At 40.5% G+C, this 18,994-nt stretch overlaps 1 protein-coding gene across 1 annotated transcript in view; it reads left to right on the top strand.

The window, feature by feature from the left end:
• adam19a (ADAM metallopeptidase domain 19a) overlaps positions 1–18,994 on the top strand; it is a 288,250-nt gene that overhangs the window by 228,829 nt on the left and 40,427 nt on the right. Inside the window, exons 10-14 of the mRNA XM_033609823.2 lie at positions 1,799–1,883; positions 7,146–7,288; positions 7,715–7,892; positions 12,244–12,333; positions 15,330–15,525. Coding sequence (XP_033465714.1) covers positions 1,799–1,883; positions 7,146–7,288; positions 7,715–7,892; positions 12,244–12,333; positions 15,330–15,525 — 692 coding nt within the window. The remainder of the gene's footprint in view (positions 1–1,798; positions 1,884–7,145; positions 7,289–7,714; positions 7,893–12,243; positions 12,334–15,329; positions 15,526–18,994) is intronic.

Raw genomic sequence — 18,994 nt, 5'->3', positions numbered from 1 at the left:
AATGTTACTGATACTACCTTCAACTCAAACCATTGTGTTGCCCCGCCCAAAATATATAATTTGATAATTAAATCTGTATTGTAAACATGCGGGCGACTAGTAGACTAATGGCCTTAAATGCAAACTACTGGTCGACTGGGAAAGTACTTGGTCAGGGATAGCCCTACACCTATCACATCTTGTATATCAAGAGAACATAAATAGGAAAAAATCATTCCTGTAAGTGAATATTTTATTCCAAGAAGAGAATGGAAAGAAAAATGCATGTGACAACTAACTCCCCAAAAATGTGACATGTATCCCCAACTGGGATTCTTTGCTAGTGACCAAGCTAACAACCACATGTTGTAGCCTAGCTTAGAAAAAAACTATCCAAACTGTACCTCTCCCTCCCTACTGTTTTTTTTTTTTTTTAAATTATTTTTTTGGGCTTTTTTGCCTTTAATGTATAGGACAGAGTGAAATGGGGTGAGAGAGAGAGAGAGGGGGGTGACATGCAGTAAATGGTTGCAAGCCGGACTCGAACCTGCGACCACTGTGTCGAGGCTTCGCCTCTGTACATGGGGCGCTGGCACTATCCACTACGCTACTGACGTCCCTCCCTCCATCCATACTTTTTATGGGTACTAATTATTTTATGAAGCTAACAAGCTAACAAACAATGTAAACAAATAAAATAGGCTAACTACACTTTTCATTCTCATATGTCTGCTAGTCGCTGATTTTGGTACACAACAGACTCCTCCAGAGTCTGACTTCTCAAACGTGTATGAATGAATCTCTCCAATGTTTACTCTAAAGCTAACGCTAGCACACTGCTTTTTCAGCTATCAGCCCAGCGCGAGCAAGACTGGAGAAAGCGAAACTTGGGGAGGAAAAAGGAGTAGATCTGCCTCTGGCCCCTTCAAGTATTTTAAAGTCTTACGTGGGAAAACCAAATTAAACAAAATATAAGAGTATTAATACAGTATAAGTAAACATACTTTAAATCGTGTCTGTTGGGGGACTGTAACATTTTTCCAGTGACAGTGGCTGCTTTAGGTTTTGTTTGGAGAAAGAACCTGCAAATTTTTGTCGTGATGTTAGTACACGGTTTGGCACACAAGTTAATAATCGTAGCTGCACCTCAGCTAATAAGAAAGCTGATTAACTCCACATCCCCCCTCATACACCTCCTATCCCCTGATGGGCCTCTGTGTGCTTCTAATGACAGAAACACTCCAAGCTTTGGGTCACATAATTTCATATTTCATTAGTCTTTAAATTGACAAGTAATAATTTAAACAGATATTTTACTAAGCAATAGATCTTGCTTCAGTCGGCTATAATTGGGCCAACACAACTCAGCATGCCGGCAGTAGCATCATCGCAGTTTGACTGCCGGCGTACACACACTCTGAGAAACACACGCACACACACCAGCATTCATCCATAAGCAGTAAATTGTTGGCCCCACTTGCTCCATAATTAGTTGTGCTGATACCAAAGGGCCTATTTTGTTTGGATTTATCAGTCAGGGCTTGATTTTGTTTTTGGGATGCTAAGTGACAACTGCAAGAAGATGGCATGGTGGATTGAGGTTCTTCACACACCCTCTCCCACATCTGACAGGCTTGTCATGTCTGCCACTGTGCACTGCTATTGCATCTGCAATCAATGTGCATTCACCATGGAGCCTGTAAGTGAACAGGGAAAAGATTAAAGTTAAGTGATTTTTCGTAATGTGTGTGTGTGTGTGTGTGTGTGTGTGTGTGTGTGGGTGTGTGTGTGTGTGTGTGTGTTTGTGTGGCTCTGATAGTGGTGTGATTTTCAAGGGGACAACTATTGGGATGGCACCGCTGGAGGGGATGTGCAGCCTGGAAAACTCTGGAGGCATCAACGTGGTATGTTGGAAGACTTTTCTCCTCTTTCCTCTTCCTTCTCTCTTTTCTTTTCACTCACTCTCTTTTCCCCTCAATATTTTCTCCCATCTTCTGTTCATCTGCTATTGATTGTCAATGCTTTTGTGTCTGCAGAACGTCCTCTAAAATATAGACTTTTGGTCACCAGCTTTAGGTCTTTCTCAGGGGTCAAAGGTCAAATTAGGATCAATCAGGGTTATATAAGGGAAAGGTTAAAGTAGTGGAGTGAGGTTGAAGCTGCTTTTATGAATATTTTAGTGAAAATGTGTAACGTGTTGAAGCCACAGAGACCTGTCACCAACTCTGCAGTTCCCCTCATCCCTACGCAGACTTTTAGCCTGTTTGAGTGCATTGTTTTGGTTTTACAGCCTGAAGCTTAACTGTTCCGGTTCAGTGTCACGACTCTCATCAGTCTTGTTTCCAGCAGCAACTGGCAGCTGATTTCAAAGCTCTGATAAACTCACTGCACACTACCTAGATTCAGTTATATAATAAATGAGCAACCATTAACCAAAGCTTGAGTAAATCTCTAGTGATCAGCTAATTAGCATGCGTGAGCAAATAGCAAACCCCCAAACAACTTCAAAACACGAGGGGGAAATATGCCAAAAACTAATCAGCGCATACAGAGGTATTCAAATGATCACTTTGCAACATTGGCAACATGGAAAGTAGTTGTCAGACACACCACAAGATATAAGCTCAGCTGATACCTCAATCACAAATTCTAATGTTACTGTGACTGAAGTTATGGCTTTAAGTAGTGAGTAGACTTTAAGTAGTACAATTTTGCTTTTATTACAATCAGATAAGCCACGAGTTTTTCGTAAACTAGGTACTTTTCTGAAGAATGTCCTTTCTTTGTTATAGTAACATTTGTTGGCGGCACCTGCTAGCTTACCTTGTAGAGCGGACACCCCACGAACAAAGGCTCTGTCCTTGCCGCAGCAGTGTTCCAACCCATGGCTTTTTGCTGCATGTCATCCCCCCTCTCCCTCCCCCTTTCACTCAGGATCTGTGTGCTGTCTAATAAGGGCAAAAACAGTGCAAAAAATTAATCTTAAAAAAACAAGTAACATTTATTGTGCTTTAGCCACATCGTGTGTCATTGCTCTGTTATTGTATGTAATGTTTTTACTCCATACCATGTGATATCGTCTTTAGTCAAATAAATGAAAATGAAATGAATGAAAATTATAATCTGATGGATATCACTTAAGAACATATCAAAACACTTGGGGTAGCCAATGTGGTTTTTTGCACAAAGGTGAAAATTCCTGGGTGTCCGAGCAACATCAAAATATGTTGTTAATACAAACAGGTTTATTGTTATTATTGGAAAATATTTGAATTCATTAAAATGGTACAACTTACTAAAACATATTGAAAGGCACTGGGTGTAAATAGCCAATATAGCTATTTACACACGTGTGTAAAATCCTGGGTGTCCGAGCAATGTGGAAATATGTCGTTAACACAAAATTCTGCTAAAGTTTGTTTACACAGTGTGCATTCAGCAGCATTATACATCATTAAAACTGAAAGCAGTATGTCAACTAAGTCTAAAAATAAAAAGCCAACATTGACTCATGCAGGACTTGAAATCTGGTCTCCTGGGAAAATGTTGTGTGCTTCACCCACTTATCCACTATGACTTCCTCCCTATGTGGACTTTGTCATTCTTTAAACTATATAGCCTGACTTTTTGGCAGTACATTTGTGAGTGGTTTTTTTTTTGGTAAATTAACCACTCTAATGTCAGAGAATATCCAAGATTGGCCATTCTGTGCAGAGTCTGCATGTTCTCCTGGTGTCAGCTTGGGTTTTCTCCGGGTACTCCGGCTTCCTCCCACAATCCAAAGACATGCAGGTTAATTGGTGACTCTAAATTGGCTGTAAGTGTGAATGTGAGCGTGAATGGTTGTCTGTCTCTGTGTGTTGGCCCTGCGATAGTCTGGTGACCTTTCCAGGGTGTACCCTGCCTCTCACCCAGTGTCAGCTGGGATAGGCTCCAGCCCCCCGCGACCCCCAACAGGATAAGCAGTTACGGAAATTAACAAATGGCTAGTGATAGCCCTAACCGTGACCTCCAGTACTTGGAATGAGTATTTCTGAATGCCCCACTCACATTATCTTCCATTGTCTAAAACAGGCCAACAGAAGCTGCTGGCTAGTGCTAGCTAATGTCTTTTGGGAATTGTTTTGCTTCCAGCTAAGCCCAGCCCACCAAAAACATTGTACTGTTACTAACAGTAAAAGGGCCTATTGGTGGTTGTAGTCATTTGTTGATATTCTGTCTTGACGGTCAAATTTGTTTACAGGCATTATTATTTACTATATTATTAGTCTTTATTAGACAAGAAACAAAAAAATGTCAGAACAAAATAATCTCAAAAATAATTAGAAATATACAAACAATTATTCATACAAATGTTACAGCACACATCAACATAAGGCGTCTCAATACAGTTGAGTCGTATTCCATCTGAGTTTGAATGGCTTTGTTTTTATTTGGACAAATGTGCCAGATTGAAGTGCTTTCCACATACTTAGGATCATCACAAACAGGAAAAGCCATATTTTATATAAAGCAAATCTGTAGTACTTTAAGGATGGAACCCTGTTTTCTGCTTCAGTGTCTCCTGTTTGGAGTTGGATTTTGACGTTGCCTTGCCTGGTTACCTGCAGCTTTAAAAGACCCACTAAGTAGTATTATCCCGCTTGTGTAACTGTATAGCTTCATATATGTGTGCAGTGGACTGAATGAACGCAGCTGGAGAGATCGATAGCTTTTCCAAGCTTGATTAGCTTCTAATGGGCTGTTAGCTCTCCTGTGGGCAGTGGTGGCCTGTAGAATCCAAATGTCCTGTGGCTCCGCTCAGCAGCACAGCGCTGACTCACATTACCTCTGTGGTTTGGCCCCCAGAGCACTGAGAGAGTTTGTGACCAGGAGGTCGTTGGCTCGATCCCCGGACTAGCAGGATAAATCTGCCCCTCCCTCATTACCACCTTTGTGCCCTTGAGCAAGGCTCTTAACCCCAGCTGCTCCAGTGGAGCTGCTCAGTGGCCAGCAGATCAGACTGCGGTTGTACTGGGCAGCTTCCAGGTGTGTATGTGTATGTATGTGTCTGTGGGGATGTGATCAGGGCGTTCCTGCTACAGAGAGGCTTCCTCTCAGTGACACCTCCCTGAATAAATAAAAAAAACAGCATGTGAAGGATTCACTGCAGAACATTGGCGTTCCCAGACAGTGAACACATCCTTATTTTATACATCTTGCATAATTCAGAAGCAGAGCTGAGAGTGAATGACAGCTTTCAGCAGATCAAAGAGGAGCTAAATACATCTGAATACTGTCACTGCTGTGTGTGTGTGTGTGTGTGTGTGTGTGTGTGTGTGTGTGTGTGAGACTCTTGTGAGTCTGACTTTTTTACCTTTGGAACTAGGACGTTGTAGCTGTTTCATACTTCTGAAGGAGTTTAGCTTCAACTTTACATCATCTAACCACTTCAAACACATGTACTGATTATGTACCTTACTTTTTGCAGTTTAAATGATTCTGCACTTAAAAAGTTCTTAAGTTTTTATCAAGTCAAATCAATAATAGCTGAGTATCCCTAGGGACGGCTGTGTAGGTGAGATGTTTGGTCAAAGGTCAAATAACAGATGGGTGACTGTGAAATTTTATGGACATTTCTGATTCCCAGAGATGAATCTTAATAACTTTTGTGATCCTCTGACATCTTATCTAGTGCTCAAATCTTTATGATCACATATCTGCAGAACTAATGACATCAGCCTCAGCTGCAGAGCTCTGATTGGGCTCAAAATATCAGGCCAGACCTTACATAAACCTGCACAGTTTCTGTTCAAGCCTGACCTGAGCCTGACCCACAGCAGCGTCTAAACCCAATCAAAAACATTCAAATTCCTAATGTGAAAAATACACTTATCAGCCAAAACATTAAAACCACTTACAAGTGAAGTGAATAACATTGATCATCTTGTTACAGTGCAATGTTCTGCTGCGAAACTTTCGGTCCTGGCATTCATGTGGATGCCATTTGACACACTCCACCCACCCAAATACCACTGCAGACCAAGTACCCCCCCTTGTGCCCCTCAAGGTGCTCACTGCTCTTTACCCCATGTAATGCACATTTCTCCCATTGCTGAGGAGGCAGAGGCACTAAGTGGCCACGCAGCCCCTCCTTCTTTCTCTTGCTCTAGTTTTCCTCCCCTCTCAAATAGTACATGCCATATCTTGATAAATGTGGGCATGACCAAAACACATGTATATAGTCATACCTTGGCTAGTCTTGACTTGGTGAAATGGACTCTGTGAAAGATCTTGCGCAGGAGTGGGCTGTACCTTGCACATATAGAGGAGGTGTGTCTAAGTTCACATATATATTCCCGTTGCTGGTCCCAGATGACCCTGAAAGAGTCTGAACAAGTTGGGTTTATCTTGAAAATGTAATCATACATGGTTAAGTGTGTTTATTTGTTTTTGAGTGATACAGTGCTGTTGTCTGACTTATCTAGAGACTGCAGAATAAAGATAGTCAGGCTTCTTTTCCCACTACAGTGTTCCTCATATCACATGTAAACTCCATCAGAGCCCTGTCTAGCCTTGCTTTTCTTTTTAACCTCTGTTAACATGTTTCCTCTTAATATTTGTGCAGTCTTTCTTAATGTGCATTTGAAAAAAGAAGAGCGGCACACCTTGTAAACAATTAAATAAGCCACAAACTGTGGCTCCTGCTGAATGCATGTGTTTGACTGTAATATGATCCCAGAGGGCAATAAGTGAGTACTAAAAAAAAAACAAGACTTAAACACAAAGAAATAACAGATTCAGTGTCCCGAAGGCTCCAGGTTCACTTTGTGGGAATTATTATGGTAATTTGATAATTGCAGATTTGTTTCCTAATAGAGTAAGCACAAATAAAGCATGATATAAACTGAGTTAAGTTAAAATGTAATTTTATGGCCTTTTTTATTTAACTTAATATTGTCATGAGATCGCTCTTATTCCTAAATTTATGCTTCATGAAGTTACTGTATTTACTGATGAGTACATACATACACAGTGTATAAAGAGTGGATAAACAGGGAGGAATGAGCTCATGCCCTGACACAAGCTCTAGTTTATACTTAATACTTCATGCGGTCATGCCTGTCAGCCTCAACGCCATGCTGTCATAGTCACATTATTGACTCCTCTCTCTAATTCACCCACAGGACCATTCAGAGCTGTCCATCGGCGCTGCGGCCACCATGGCCCACGAGATCGGCCACAACTTCGGCATGAGCCACGACCACGATGGCTGCTGTGTGGAGGCCACGGCTGAGCAGGGAGGCTGTGTGATGGCTGCCGCCACCGGGTGAGCCTCGAGCACAAACCTGCTTACACCAAGCTGTTGTCTCTAACAGCTTGACATATGAATAACACTTTCATCAGCCAAAGGAATAAACAAATTACATATTAATGTGGCAGCCTAAAGAACTCGTCCTGTCTCCTGAGATTTTTGATTCCTCTCAGACAGAAAAACACAAACTTTTGTTACACTTTATTATGAACATCATAGATTTTTAATCACCAGTTTTCACTGATATTGTACCACATTAAAATAATAGAATGAGAGAAAACATTTTTCTGTATTGAAAGCTTTTGTATGTTGTTACATTTCAACACACTACATAAAAACACAAGGAACTACTTTTGAATCTCAGAAAAGCAAAAAGAATCTATGTCATATATTTTTGTAAATTTTGCTCCTCAAAAATTAGATAAAAATGTTTCTCTCCAGGCATCCATTCCCACGTGTCTTCAGCCGCTGCAGCAAACGGGACCTGGACAGCTACTTCCAGAAGGGAGGAGGCATGTGTCTCTTCAACATGCCCAACATGAAGGACCTGGTGGGGGGCAAGAAGTGTGGGAATGGCTTTGTGGAAGATGGAGAAGAGTGCGATTGTGGAGAACCTGATGTAAGCACATTTATTCATTGATAGTCGTCTGAACCTTCCCAAGCCCATAAAACTATCACTGTAAATCAAATGATTCCTAGTGATAATCTGCTTTTAAAGGACCATACTGGTGTTTTCGCCTATTTACTCCTGCTCTGCTCTTTACTCCACTGTGGTGTTTGAGATCTGTAACCTCTTCCACTACCCCACTCCCTACCATAGACCCAGTTTTGTCTTTTTTAGGGGTACAGATAATCTTTATTGGATATAGCAGGTCAGTAGTATGCCTCATAGAAGTGGCATACTCATTAAATCCACAAGAGTCTCAGCTTTCCAGTCAGACCCAATTTATGCAATTCCAAGACTGTTTAGGGACCCCAGTATGCAAAACGATTCAAATACAATAGATGAAATAACACGTCTGTATGGCATGCAAAAAACTGCATGGATTTGGCCCTTAGACGGCATGTTGCTAGCATAAAGTGGGCATGTCTGTAAAGGGGAGACTTGTTGGTACCCAAAGAACCCATTTCCATTGAGATTTTCTTGAGGTGAGAGGTCAAGGAACCCCTGTGACAATTGCCCTGCCAGTTTTTCCCTCGCCAAAATGTAGCCTTAAGGCCCGAACATACTCGGGTGGAATGTACGCGGAGCAGACTCCGCGGAGGTCCGCCCGGACCAAAAGCGGACATCCGCAAGCCCTGTGCGTGCAAAGCTCATATTTTACGACCGCGCGGACTCCGCTCCGCGCATCAGTGACTGCTCGGCATGTATTTTTCACATCGACGCACAAGAATTGTGGGTAATGTAGTGTGTTTCACAGACATTTTTACAGGAAACTACAACATGGAAGTGCACTCGACTATGGAAGCCCAAATGACTGCGGACATTCCTCGCGGAGTCCACTCCGTTTATAGTACGCCTGAGTATGTTGGGGCCTTTACTTTGGAGTGTTGGTACCAATGGACTGCTTAGGTCTTCTAGTTTTATATGATATCACTATCTTAACTCTAGCTTTAATTCAGCCCACTACAACCTCCGGAAGACAGTAATGACGGCAGAGGATGCAGATGTCCAAGCTGAGTGGAAGAGGTTGAATGTGTTTTTCCAGACTTCTAAGCAATGTTTGATTGTCATTCCTTTTTTTAATGTATGATAACACATACAGTTTTAAGGAACTTCCACTTCACCCAAGTATTTACATTTTATGACACTTATTACATTTCTGAGAAATTAAAGTTTCTAGGTACTTCACCTAGACAGATATTGCATAGACTTGATGCTAAGCTATGCTTATCATGTTCCAATTGCAGCTCTGTACTCAACACACAGGCATGAGATTGACATCCAGCTTCTCATCTCACCCTCCAAAAGAAAGCAAAAGATTGAGAAGGACTTGTTGCTGATCTACTTTACTCACATCAGCTCTAAAATGTAAATAATAAGTTCTTCTTGACCTTGGAAATAGTAGTTGAACGAAATAACTAAAGGTCCCATAGGTCGCTGTTTCCAGAGTTTTGAAACTCCATTTGCTGGTGAGATGTGGTTTAAAGCTCTGTAAAATGCTAGTAAGTGGACAGGCTACAGAAAGTAGCATATGTGAAGTCTAGCATTAAATAAAATGATCTGTCTGTTAATTCTATTTGTTCATTTTGACATCACTGGTGTAGTAAAAGTGGCTGTTTAGACTTTTCCCTCGGGTTTTCCTTTGCACAGCATGGTGCCATTGCAGCCTCATCATCAATGCGATCTGCGTCGCCTTTGTGCAACACAGCTGAAAGATTGCTGAAAGTTCCCTCAAATCGGGATGAAGTGTTTGCGCTCAATAAACCCAGAGGTTAAGTAAACCTACTTTGGTTCAAGCAGCAGAGAAAATTGAAAACAGAGGAAGTAAATTGGTCGTTGACAACAGCGAGTCGGCTGACGGGGCTGTTTGTTATGAGTCAGAGCGGAGCTGACAGTCGAGCTCAGGCTGCTGACAAGCCACCTGTTCTTAGCATTGCAAATGAGACGAGCTACAGAACGCTGCTTAATGGTCTCACCTTGTGATTTCCAAATGTGTGATACGCATGACATTGTGGGGGTGTGGAGTTCCAGATTGTAAACTAAATGTAATCCTCTTTTGTTTTTGTTTGTTTTTTAGAGGGGAAGTCAGAATCCTTTCAAAACTAAATCTTTTACAATAAAGCTTTAAAGTTTTTATTTTAGAAATGTGATAAGACAGCGTTGCAGAAAAAGTGGATTTGTGAAAAGTGACAGAGAGACATTCTGGTTTTAGACCTCAAACGACATTGGCTCAGTCTCATTGTTGGGATCAACATCACTCAACAGAAAAGCTGCTGCTTTTTCTTGTAGTTGTTGCCTTCACTCATAATCCCCTCTCTGCTCCCTCCTGCCGGTGTACTCGACTTTTTCTCTGGCTTGAGTCAGCTCCCACATTTGTAATGAGTGCAAATGTGGCTTGGTTGAGGGCACCATGACAACTGGAGGTGTTGTCTTTGTGTGCATGGTATGACACAAGCAGCAGTAAAATCACATTACTGGATTTTATTTATTTTTCTTTTTTTCTTTCTGCCGACATCTGTTGAAATCACGAATTGTCAGTCACAGTTAGTCTATGAAACTGCTAAAAGTGTGTGTGTGTGTGTGTGTGTGTGTGTGTGTGTGTGCGCGCGCGCGCGCTTGCGTGCGTGTGCGTGCGTGTGCGTGCGTGTGTGTAGAATAGGTTTGTCTTTTTAGCTTTCTTATTTTTATCATTTAAATCTGGCTGCAAATGTTTTATTAACAACCTATTAACACAACTGTACACAAACTTGTAAAATTTTTTTTTTTTTTTTTAATTGGGGAAATTATGTGACAACAGACAAGGTGACATAGAGGACAAATACATTACACAAAGTGGAGTACAAACAGTGGACTACTTGTAAACTTGTAAAGTTCGTAGAACCCTGTCTTTAATGACTCAGAATTTCTCACTGCTTACTTGACATCTGCTGCTAGGCATGAGCGTATCTGTTTTTTCATACCTTCATACCTCCTTGAAATTTCACCAGGGCATAAGGTATATGATGGTATTTGTGTGCAGTTTTACCCATACGCCCCAACCTCGACCGGCAAGTTCGCTACATTCCACAAGCTCTATTAGCTTTTCAGTCCAATGTTGTGTTCACACCAAACCTGAATGCGAATTGGAACGCTAGAATATTTTGTGTTGACTCACTTCATATGCTTCATATGCAGGAATAACTTAGGTCATATGCCAAAGAAAGAATGAACTTCTGCTGAGTGAGCCGCCTGTTAATGACGCTGTCAGCAAAGCAGTAATGATTGTGCTAAGTGGCTAATGGGCATGTAGCTACTTACATATTTCAGATGATACGTCATGGTTGTAGTTGATGAATGATGCAGAGTTTACGTATCACCTTGGGTTCATCCTTCACCTTCTCAGAATGATGCCACACTTTTTATTTCCTGCCCGACATGTTATTAACTAGCCTATGAAATAACCACAAGTACCAGCCCTGTAAATTAACCTGACTCCCGTCTGACTGCTGAGTGTGGTCACTTCCTGTGTCTGTCCTTAAATTCCCATATGGTCCAGTCATATAGGTTTTGATTTATTTTGATGAGGCACAGCTCGTCATAGAGTTTTGAATTTGGTTTGTTTTTTTGTTTTTTTCTGCGACTAAGCGACCAATGAAATCTTGCCGACTAATGACTTTTATGACCTTTCTGGTCGACTAGCATTTGGTAAACTATTAATTTAAAAAGTAAACAAATATAGGAAGATAGCATGTTCTCATAATTTTTTAAGTGGTTGGGCCTCCAGTCTGACGTATCTGAGCGCACAGCACAGTTTACCTATCAGAACAGATTTCTATATTTAATGGATTTATTGTGGACAGTGTCGAATGTTACGCAATGTGACGCAATAGACGGATGCTCTTATTCAGTTAGGACTCAGTGTCACATGCATATTACACAGACAGGTATGTAAACAATTCCGTTGACGACACAGCTCGTTGTCTCTGCTAATACGTGGTTAAAAAGCAGGTATATCTGCAGCATTAGAAATGGAGAAGCTTTTGATCTTTTAGTAACAACTTACAAACATTTAGAACTTCACTGGCTTCACAACTTAGTGTTTATTACTTCACAACTTCACAACCTAATGTTTATTACCCATTAAAATTACTTACTACCATTTATAACTGCTAACCAGATGGTTTATTTCCTTTCCTTAATGACTGCCAGCATTATGTTTAAGGGTGACTCATTAAAAAAGTGGCACCTTTTAGGGAATAATGTGTTGACGCAGTTTTGTTAACAAGTGTGCGTTTGTGTGTCCGTGTGTTTGTGTGACTGTTTACAGGAATGCACCAATGATTGCTGCAATGCCAATAATTGCACCTTGAAGGAGGAGGCTCAGTGTGCCCATGGAGTGTGCTGCGAGGGCTGTAAGGTAAGAAACACACACACGTGCAGGCAGAGTGGCGTAGGAGGGAACTCACCTCGTTTGCAGTAGAATGCTGGTATCATTAGCTTATTGTCAGTCATGATGTCAGTGTGCTGACTTACTGTACCCAAAGCATGTCAGCTCCCATCACAGCGGGGCTCGTTGTCACGTCACACCTACACTTTTCATCTGTGCTCTCATCTCGCTGTACAAATGCAAATCCTGACATCCCATTGTTACTCCCACAAGTGTGAACCCTAATTCTACTGAGCTTTAACCTGACAGGAGAGTCAAAATATTGAAGATGGCAGTAACTTCAGTACTGTCTGCAGAGGAGGAGCTATTCTCCCTCTCATTCTTACTGTGTTCGTCTCATCGCAATACTTGTCTTTCTATGCATATTTATCCTCTAATTTCTAGCAAAATTCCCCCTAAAGCTGCACTTCCAAATATTAATCTGTATGAGTAGTGGGTCAGATATTTTTCTCAGGGGCTAAAAGAAGAGGGAATATTGGACTGACATTCATCAGATAACAATGCAAATAAATTCTAAGGTTGCTCTGTGTCTGCTGAATGTGAGAAGAGTCAAACATTTTATTAGCATGTCGGCTGTAACGACTGTACAAGAGGCTAATATGTTGGATGTTGTGTTTTCAGCCTGCTATGCTGCCCCCAAGTGGCCCAAAAATCTATCAGGCAGCTATGTACCCAGTTGTTACACCTAAACACACCAAACAGCAAAGTGCAGCTTGTATCAAGCTGCCATGCAGTGTTTATGGAAAGCTGCAGCAGCTGCTCGAAGCTATGACCGTACGATTCTGCAGCCAAATTAAAAGTTGGGGATAGTTTAATTTTTAGAGACAAATTGCAACCAATCAGTTAACAGAGTCCTGTGCCTCCTGTGACATGCTAACCTCTGTTATAAAGAATACCTGAAAGGCATGAACCAACACATTCTCACTCCGACCCTGACATATATTGAGGTTTAGTTATGGACTTCCCAGGTTGAGATACGACTTGCAGGGTACCCTGGGTGAGTTGGTTGTTGATCACTGTGTCAACTTCTGCCTGTTACATGCATCGTCTGTCTTCAAAATACACTTCAGTTTTCATAGGAAATGTACAATCTGCATGGAGTCTTTTTCACAATATACACACTGCTTCGGTACAGCTACATTTAGCTAACATACAAGCTTGGTTGGGTTTTGGAAAAAAGAACAGGGTTTGACTTTACAATTTTACGGGAGGCAAACACCGGCCTCCCAGCTGAAAGTCGGTGGTAGATTGACCCATCCACCACCCCTTCTGCCCATCCTATACAGACTTCCGCCACTTAACTTGCGTTGTTGTCCGGGGGACAGCGTTTTTTAATCAGTGTCTGACACCAGAGGTCACTGCCAGAGTGCCAGTATTCAACAACTTAGAGAGGAGATCAGATTTTGGACAATATTTGACATATTGACTGCCATTGCCCTTACAACAAATAAGACTGACCATTTACAATGGCAGTGGACGATTTTTTTGTTATTGTTGTGTCCCTTCAATTTTGCACAGGCTGAAAAGCAGGGATTGAGACTAACTGTGTCCTGTCATCCTGGTAACAATATAAAAGGGATGCAGTAAACTCACTGTCAGTGTAACAGAGGATGCACCCTAATGTTTTCCTGACAATGCTACATTGTGAGCAACAAATCTATGTTGACATCAGCAGGAGGAGAACTAGTTAACGTTAGCTGTTAGCTGTTAGATGTTAGCTTTTAGCTGTTAGCAGGTGGTTGCCTGAGCTAACAATTATTAGTTTCCCTGAGTTACATTATGATGCGTAAAAATGAGTATTGGGCAAAGGTGAATTATAACATTCTCATGATGTGTTCAAACTTAATCTTGGAAAATGTAGTTTTTTAGTGAGAAACATGAATAAATACAGCTGTATACAGTAAAACTAATGACAAAACTGACCAAATTGCCATTTTCAGAATTGCTGCGTCCCTAGTAAACACATCGGCACACTGTGCAGTATAGCAGTAACATCTGATATAGATTTTTTATGTCTCTACCCAAGACTCCCATGTTTTCATGAGTGCACTGTTACCTCAGATGGTAATATATGTTTGAAAATGCAGTCAGACATTTTGACTTTTTTAAGTTCTGCCAACACAACATGAGTCTGTGAAGGTACCACCACCCATTCACCTCACATAGTTATATAATACAATAAGTTGGTTCGTTCTTTTTTTTAAAGATATTTTTGGGAGCATTTTTGCCTTTAATTGACAGGACAGCTAGGCGTGAAAGGGGGAGAGAGAGAGAGAGAGAGAGAGAGAGAGAGAGAGAAAGAGAGACAGGGAATGGCATGCAGCAAAGGGCCACAGGCTGGAGTCAAACCCGACCACTGCGGCAACAGCCTTGTACATGGGGCTCCTGCTCTATCCACTAAGCCACCGACGCCCCGAAGTTGGTTTATTCTATAGTGAAAAAATACTACAGCACTAATTTGTCCATTCATTTCTACCAGTATATACACAAGTGTGAAGATTTTCAGCTGTGTTACTTTTCTCTGATAGTCTTCTGCTTTGCCATGACCCAAAAAACCTGAACAGAGGCTCCGGGGCAAAAATAAGCCAGTGGGCTCTTATTGACCCGCTTCTTCCGTTCTAACTTCATTAGTGTGGAACAGACATGGCTTCTTGGTTTTATTTTATATAAAGATTCCTGCCAGCACTGCTGTCCTGGAACAGAACCTGGCCCTAGGCTTGTTGTCATTAGTTTGCAATAATTTATTAAATGCAAATTTATTAGGGGACATTCACCATTTAAATGCACTACCAACTGAACTAATGAAGGTCTATTTTACAACAAATTTTAGTTTCTCAACAAGAAATGGTACTGTGTTCATCATCCTGTGAGATTCATCCCATCAGACGTGATGTTCATGTTGTTTCAGATGTCTTGCTCCCCCCTCCCTCCCTCCCTTCTCACTGCTTGTTCCCTGTATCTGCCAGTTGAAGCAGGCAGGTACCATGTGCCGGGGGCCAGCGGGGGCATGTGACCTGCCAGAGTACTGCACCGGGGCCTCTCCTTACTGTCCTGCCAATGTTTACCTGCTGGACGGCTCCTCCTGTCAGTACGGAGTGGCCTACTGCTACAACGGCATGTGCCTCACACACGAACAGCAGTGCCTGCAGCTCTGGGGCTACGGTAATGAAAACCACACAATACACTTAACCCTTTCACTCAATATCACAGGGATATACATGCCCTCAGACCCCTGTTAAGCCTTTGTTTAAACCCTGTGAAATAAGGGATTTACCAGTAGAAGTTTTAAAGGTCAGTGCTGTTATTTTTGGAGTTAAACAACCAATAGCCAATAATGGTGCTTTAAACTGCTTTAAACTAAACAGATTTGACCGTAATACTGCACTGTATGTAAGAGTTTATTCATACAATGAAAAACATGAGCTGGCACTAGTCTGTCAAAATAAAGGCTCATCAAAGCCAGACAGATTTGTTCTTTTTTCCTTTCAGATGCAAAAGCTGCATTCACAAACATGACAGTGTTTGTACAGCGGCACAATAGAGCACAACAGATAAAAGCGACATGATGACTTTTAATGGGCATCGTCTTATTTGATTGTTCTGCATTGTTTATTTATTTTTCATTTTTTCATGACTGGCTTCTTATATCAATTTTTTGCCATCACAGAAAAAAAATATTGATACATAATTTATACATGTTTTCAACCTGTCAGGGACCTTTTTCCATTTCTTTCTGGCCGTAAAAGTAAAAGCAAATTGTGTAAAGGCAGAGCTTCTCTAAGGATTCCACACTCTTAACGAGCAGTTGACCTTGAGGCTCTGATCGTTTGCTCTGAGCAAAGTCATAAAATGTATTTCAGTGGTGGAGGTGTAGTATTGTGAGTTTTCAAAAATACCCAATGAATATCTGAATAAAAATCTCAATTCTCAAAGTTCAACATGTTATATTTAGTAAGAATTTAATTGCAGTGATTTTAATGTTATCTCAATTGTATGATACCAGCCTGACATGCAACAGTTGAAATGGAACAAATAAATCATTGCATTCAGATATACCTGGAATTCCTACAGTACGTTTTTTTTTTAATGTCTAAAGATGGTAATGTTATTCTTCAGTGTATGACTCATCTTCTTGATGTGCTTTTTGAACACAAAGTGGGTGACGTAATTATTTAACCTCATCACCATCTGCGCAAATACTTCTAAAAGTCTTTTGTTTGTGCTTATCAGTGGAATACATTGTTACTTTTTCCTCAGTATTCAGTTAAAGAAAATGTTTAAACCAATTTTTCCATTGTTTTAAAACAACTTAATAGCCACTTGCTCAGCATCTCTTTAATCAGTGTTTATGATTGTGTCATCTGCGTGCATGAGAATTGCTACATATTTCTACACACTGATTGGAGATCAATAATGTACAAACTGAATAACAAAATTACAATGGCCTTTGTATGGAGCCTTGTGGTACTCCCACAGTACATGTTATAGGAAAAAGAAAAATGTATTTGCTTTTCAATTTACTACTGTTATGCAATTATTGGAGGTTATCTCATCAAGATAAGCAGTAGGTAGGGCTAATTTTCAAGACAGAGATGATGTAATTAAAAGAGCACCAGTTAAACCTCAAACAAAATAAATTAATGTCTTTATAATCACCAAGAGCACACTGGACAATGGAAACAGAGAGTTTTGAAGAACTAATATTACAGCTGTGTGCCCTTGGAAGAGTTGTGATAACCGCTCTGTGTGCAGACATAAGCGTATTAAAGCCATGTAGAGACGATGTAGAGAGCTTGCAGTGGCCTATGGATTGACAGTATGTCATGACGGTATGTCCCATTTAACTTTTGCTGATACACTAACATTTCCACCTCCTCCAAGTATCAAAACTACTTTGCCATAATTTGAGAATTTTTTTTTTAGAATTTTTTGCATTTTCACTCAGGTTTTTTTGTGTGCTAATTGAAAATGCAAATAAAAATGTGGATGAAAATGTACCCGATGACAATATGTTGTTTATCTGTGGTCTGATATATATGATTTGACCCAATTTACTGTGTTGTTTGAAAGACTACAGTTGGACAGCTTAGTGAGAAGTATTGAATGGCAGGGTTTCTACGGTCATGGAAAACGTAATGAAATTAGTAAAAAAAAAAGAAAGTGAAGATTTTGGAAAGTCATGTAATTTAGTTGTGTGGAAGGCAATACATTTTAACAATATTTTTTCCAAAGACAACCTTCCACATAATGTAAAATAACAGCAAATTTATTATCCGTAGCTGCTGACAAAACAGTTCTAATATGCGTCAAATGTTATTTACCATCACATATGTTTCTTCATTTTCTGCCCACATTTCGTCTCCCCCTCCATGTATGCCAGCTAGCTGGACTTATGTTTGAAAAGAATTTTTATCTGATATGTGTGAATAATGCCAGGCAAGTGTGGCAAGAAAAAATAATGTTGTAACAGTGTGATTTAACACGTAGAGTCATGAATCCCACAGTCTGCATACCCATGGTCCATTAATACTTAGAATTTTGCCACATTTTTTAGATGGAGCAATTAATATGGGCAGTCTTGGGCGTTCAACTGTTACTCAGAGCACCAGAGCACAGTTGGCTGGTTTTGTTTTAACTGCTCTCTGGTAGTTCAAAGGTATGGAGTAGCCTTTATTTCAAACAAATTAACCAACAGGTTGACCAAACTGTCGGCTGTCACTTCGCTTCTCTGGGAGCCCGACTACTCCATGTCTGCCGACTGATTATAATACTGAGGTTTGGAGTAAAGGGTACTTTACTGTTTGGTTCATGCTATATTTTGAGAATGATCATGGAAAATGTATTATGGGTCCTTGAACAGCTATGAAAAAGTTTTTTAAATTTTGTCTATAATGTAAAATGTGTGAGAATCCTGTAATAGTGTATCAAACGCATTTATTAGCTCAAGAAACACTGCTCCCCTTGTCCCTCCTTTGTCTTACTTAGCCTCGGAAAGGAAATAGCGACATGCAGTTTCAGTCGAGTGGTTCACTCTAAATCCAAATTGCACAGGATGGAGTAAATGCTCTTTTTTTCAGATGTTCCATCAACTGCAGCAATTACTTTTTACTTTTTCCAGCCCCTTGTGAAACAGAGGGGAGTAAACTGATAGCCCTGTAGCTGCTAGCCTCCTGTCTGTCACCTGTTTTAAATACTGGAATTACAATAGCAGTTTTCAGAACACAGTGAAATATATTTTCTTCCACTGACCTATTATTGATGTGAGATATGGGAATTGTTAAATTGTCTTTGTGTTTTTTAAGGGAAACGGCATCAAGTCCCCACTTACTCTTGCTTTTGAATTTGGATGGATGGATAAAATAATTCTATTTACCTTAGACTCATCTGTTTGCATACAGTTAATGCAGTTGTATCATAATTAAAAACCACAGGAAACTTGAATTCTTTTGAATATCCAGTTCCATCACTGATTCAAGACAACAGTTAATATTTGCGACCACAAAGCTGTCATGTAGAATAATCCCATTTATATTAAATTGTGCAGCTCCACACTTTCGTTCTTTACCAGTGAATTTGTCAGTAGCCCCCCAGAGCCTTGTAGTGTTTCCTTCTGCCTGTTTAATGATGAAAG

Source organism: Epinephelus lanceolatus, chromosome 22 (assembly GCF_041903045.1).
Source record: "Epinephelus lanceolatus isolate andai-2023 chromosome 22, ASM4190304v1, whole genome shotgun sequence".
Taxonomy (NCBI): domain Eukaryota; kingdom Metazoa; phylum Chordata; class Actinopteri; order Perciformes; family Serranidae; genus Epinephelus; species Epinephelus lanceolatus.
Note: the sequence above shows the minus strand (reverse complement) of the source record. Positions and strands in the feature narration are given on the sequence as shown.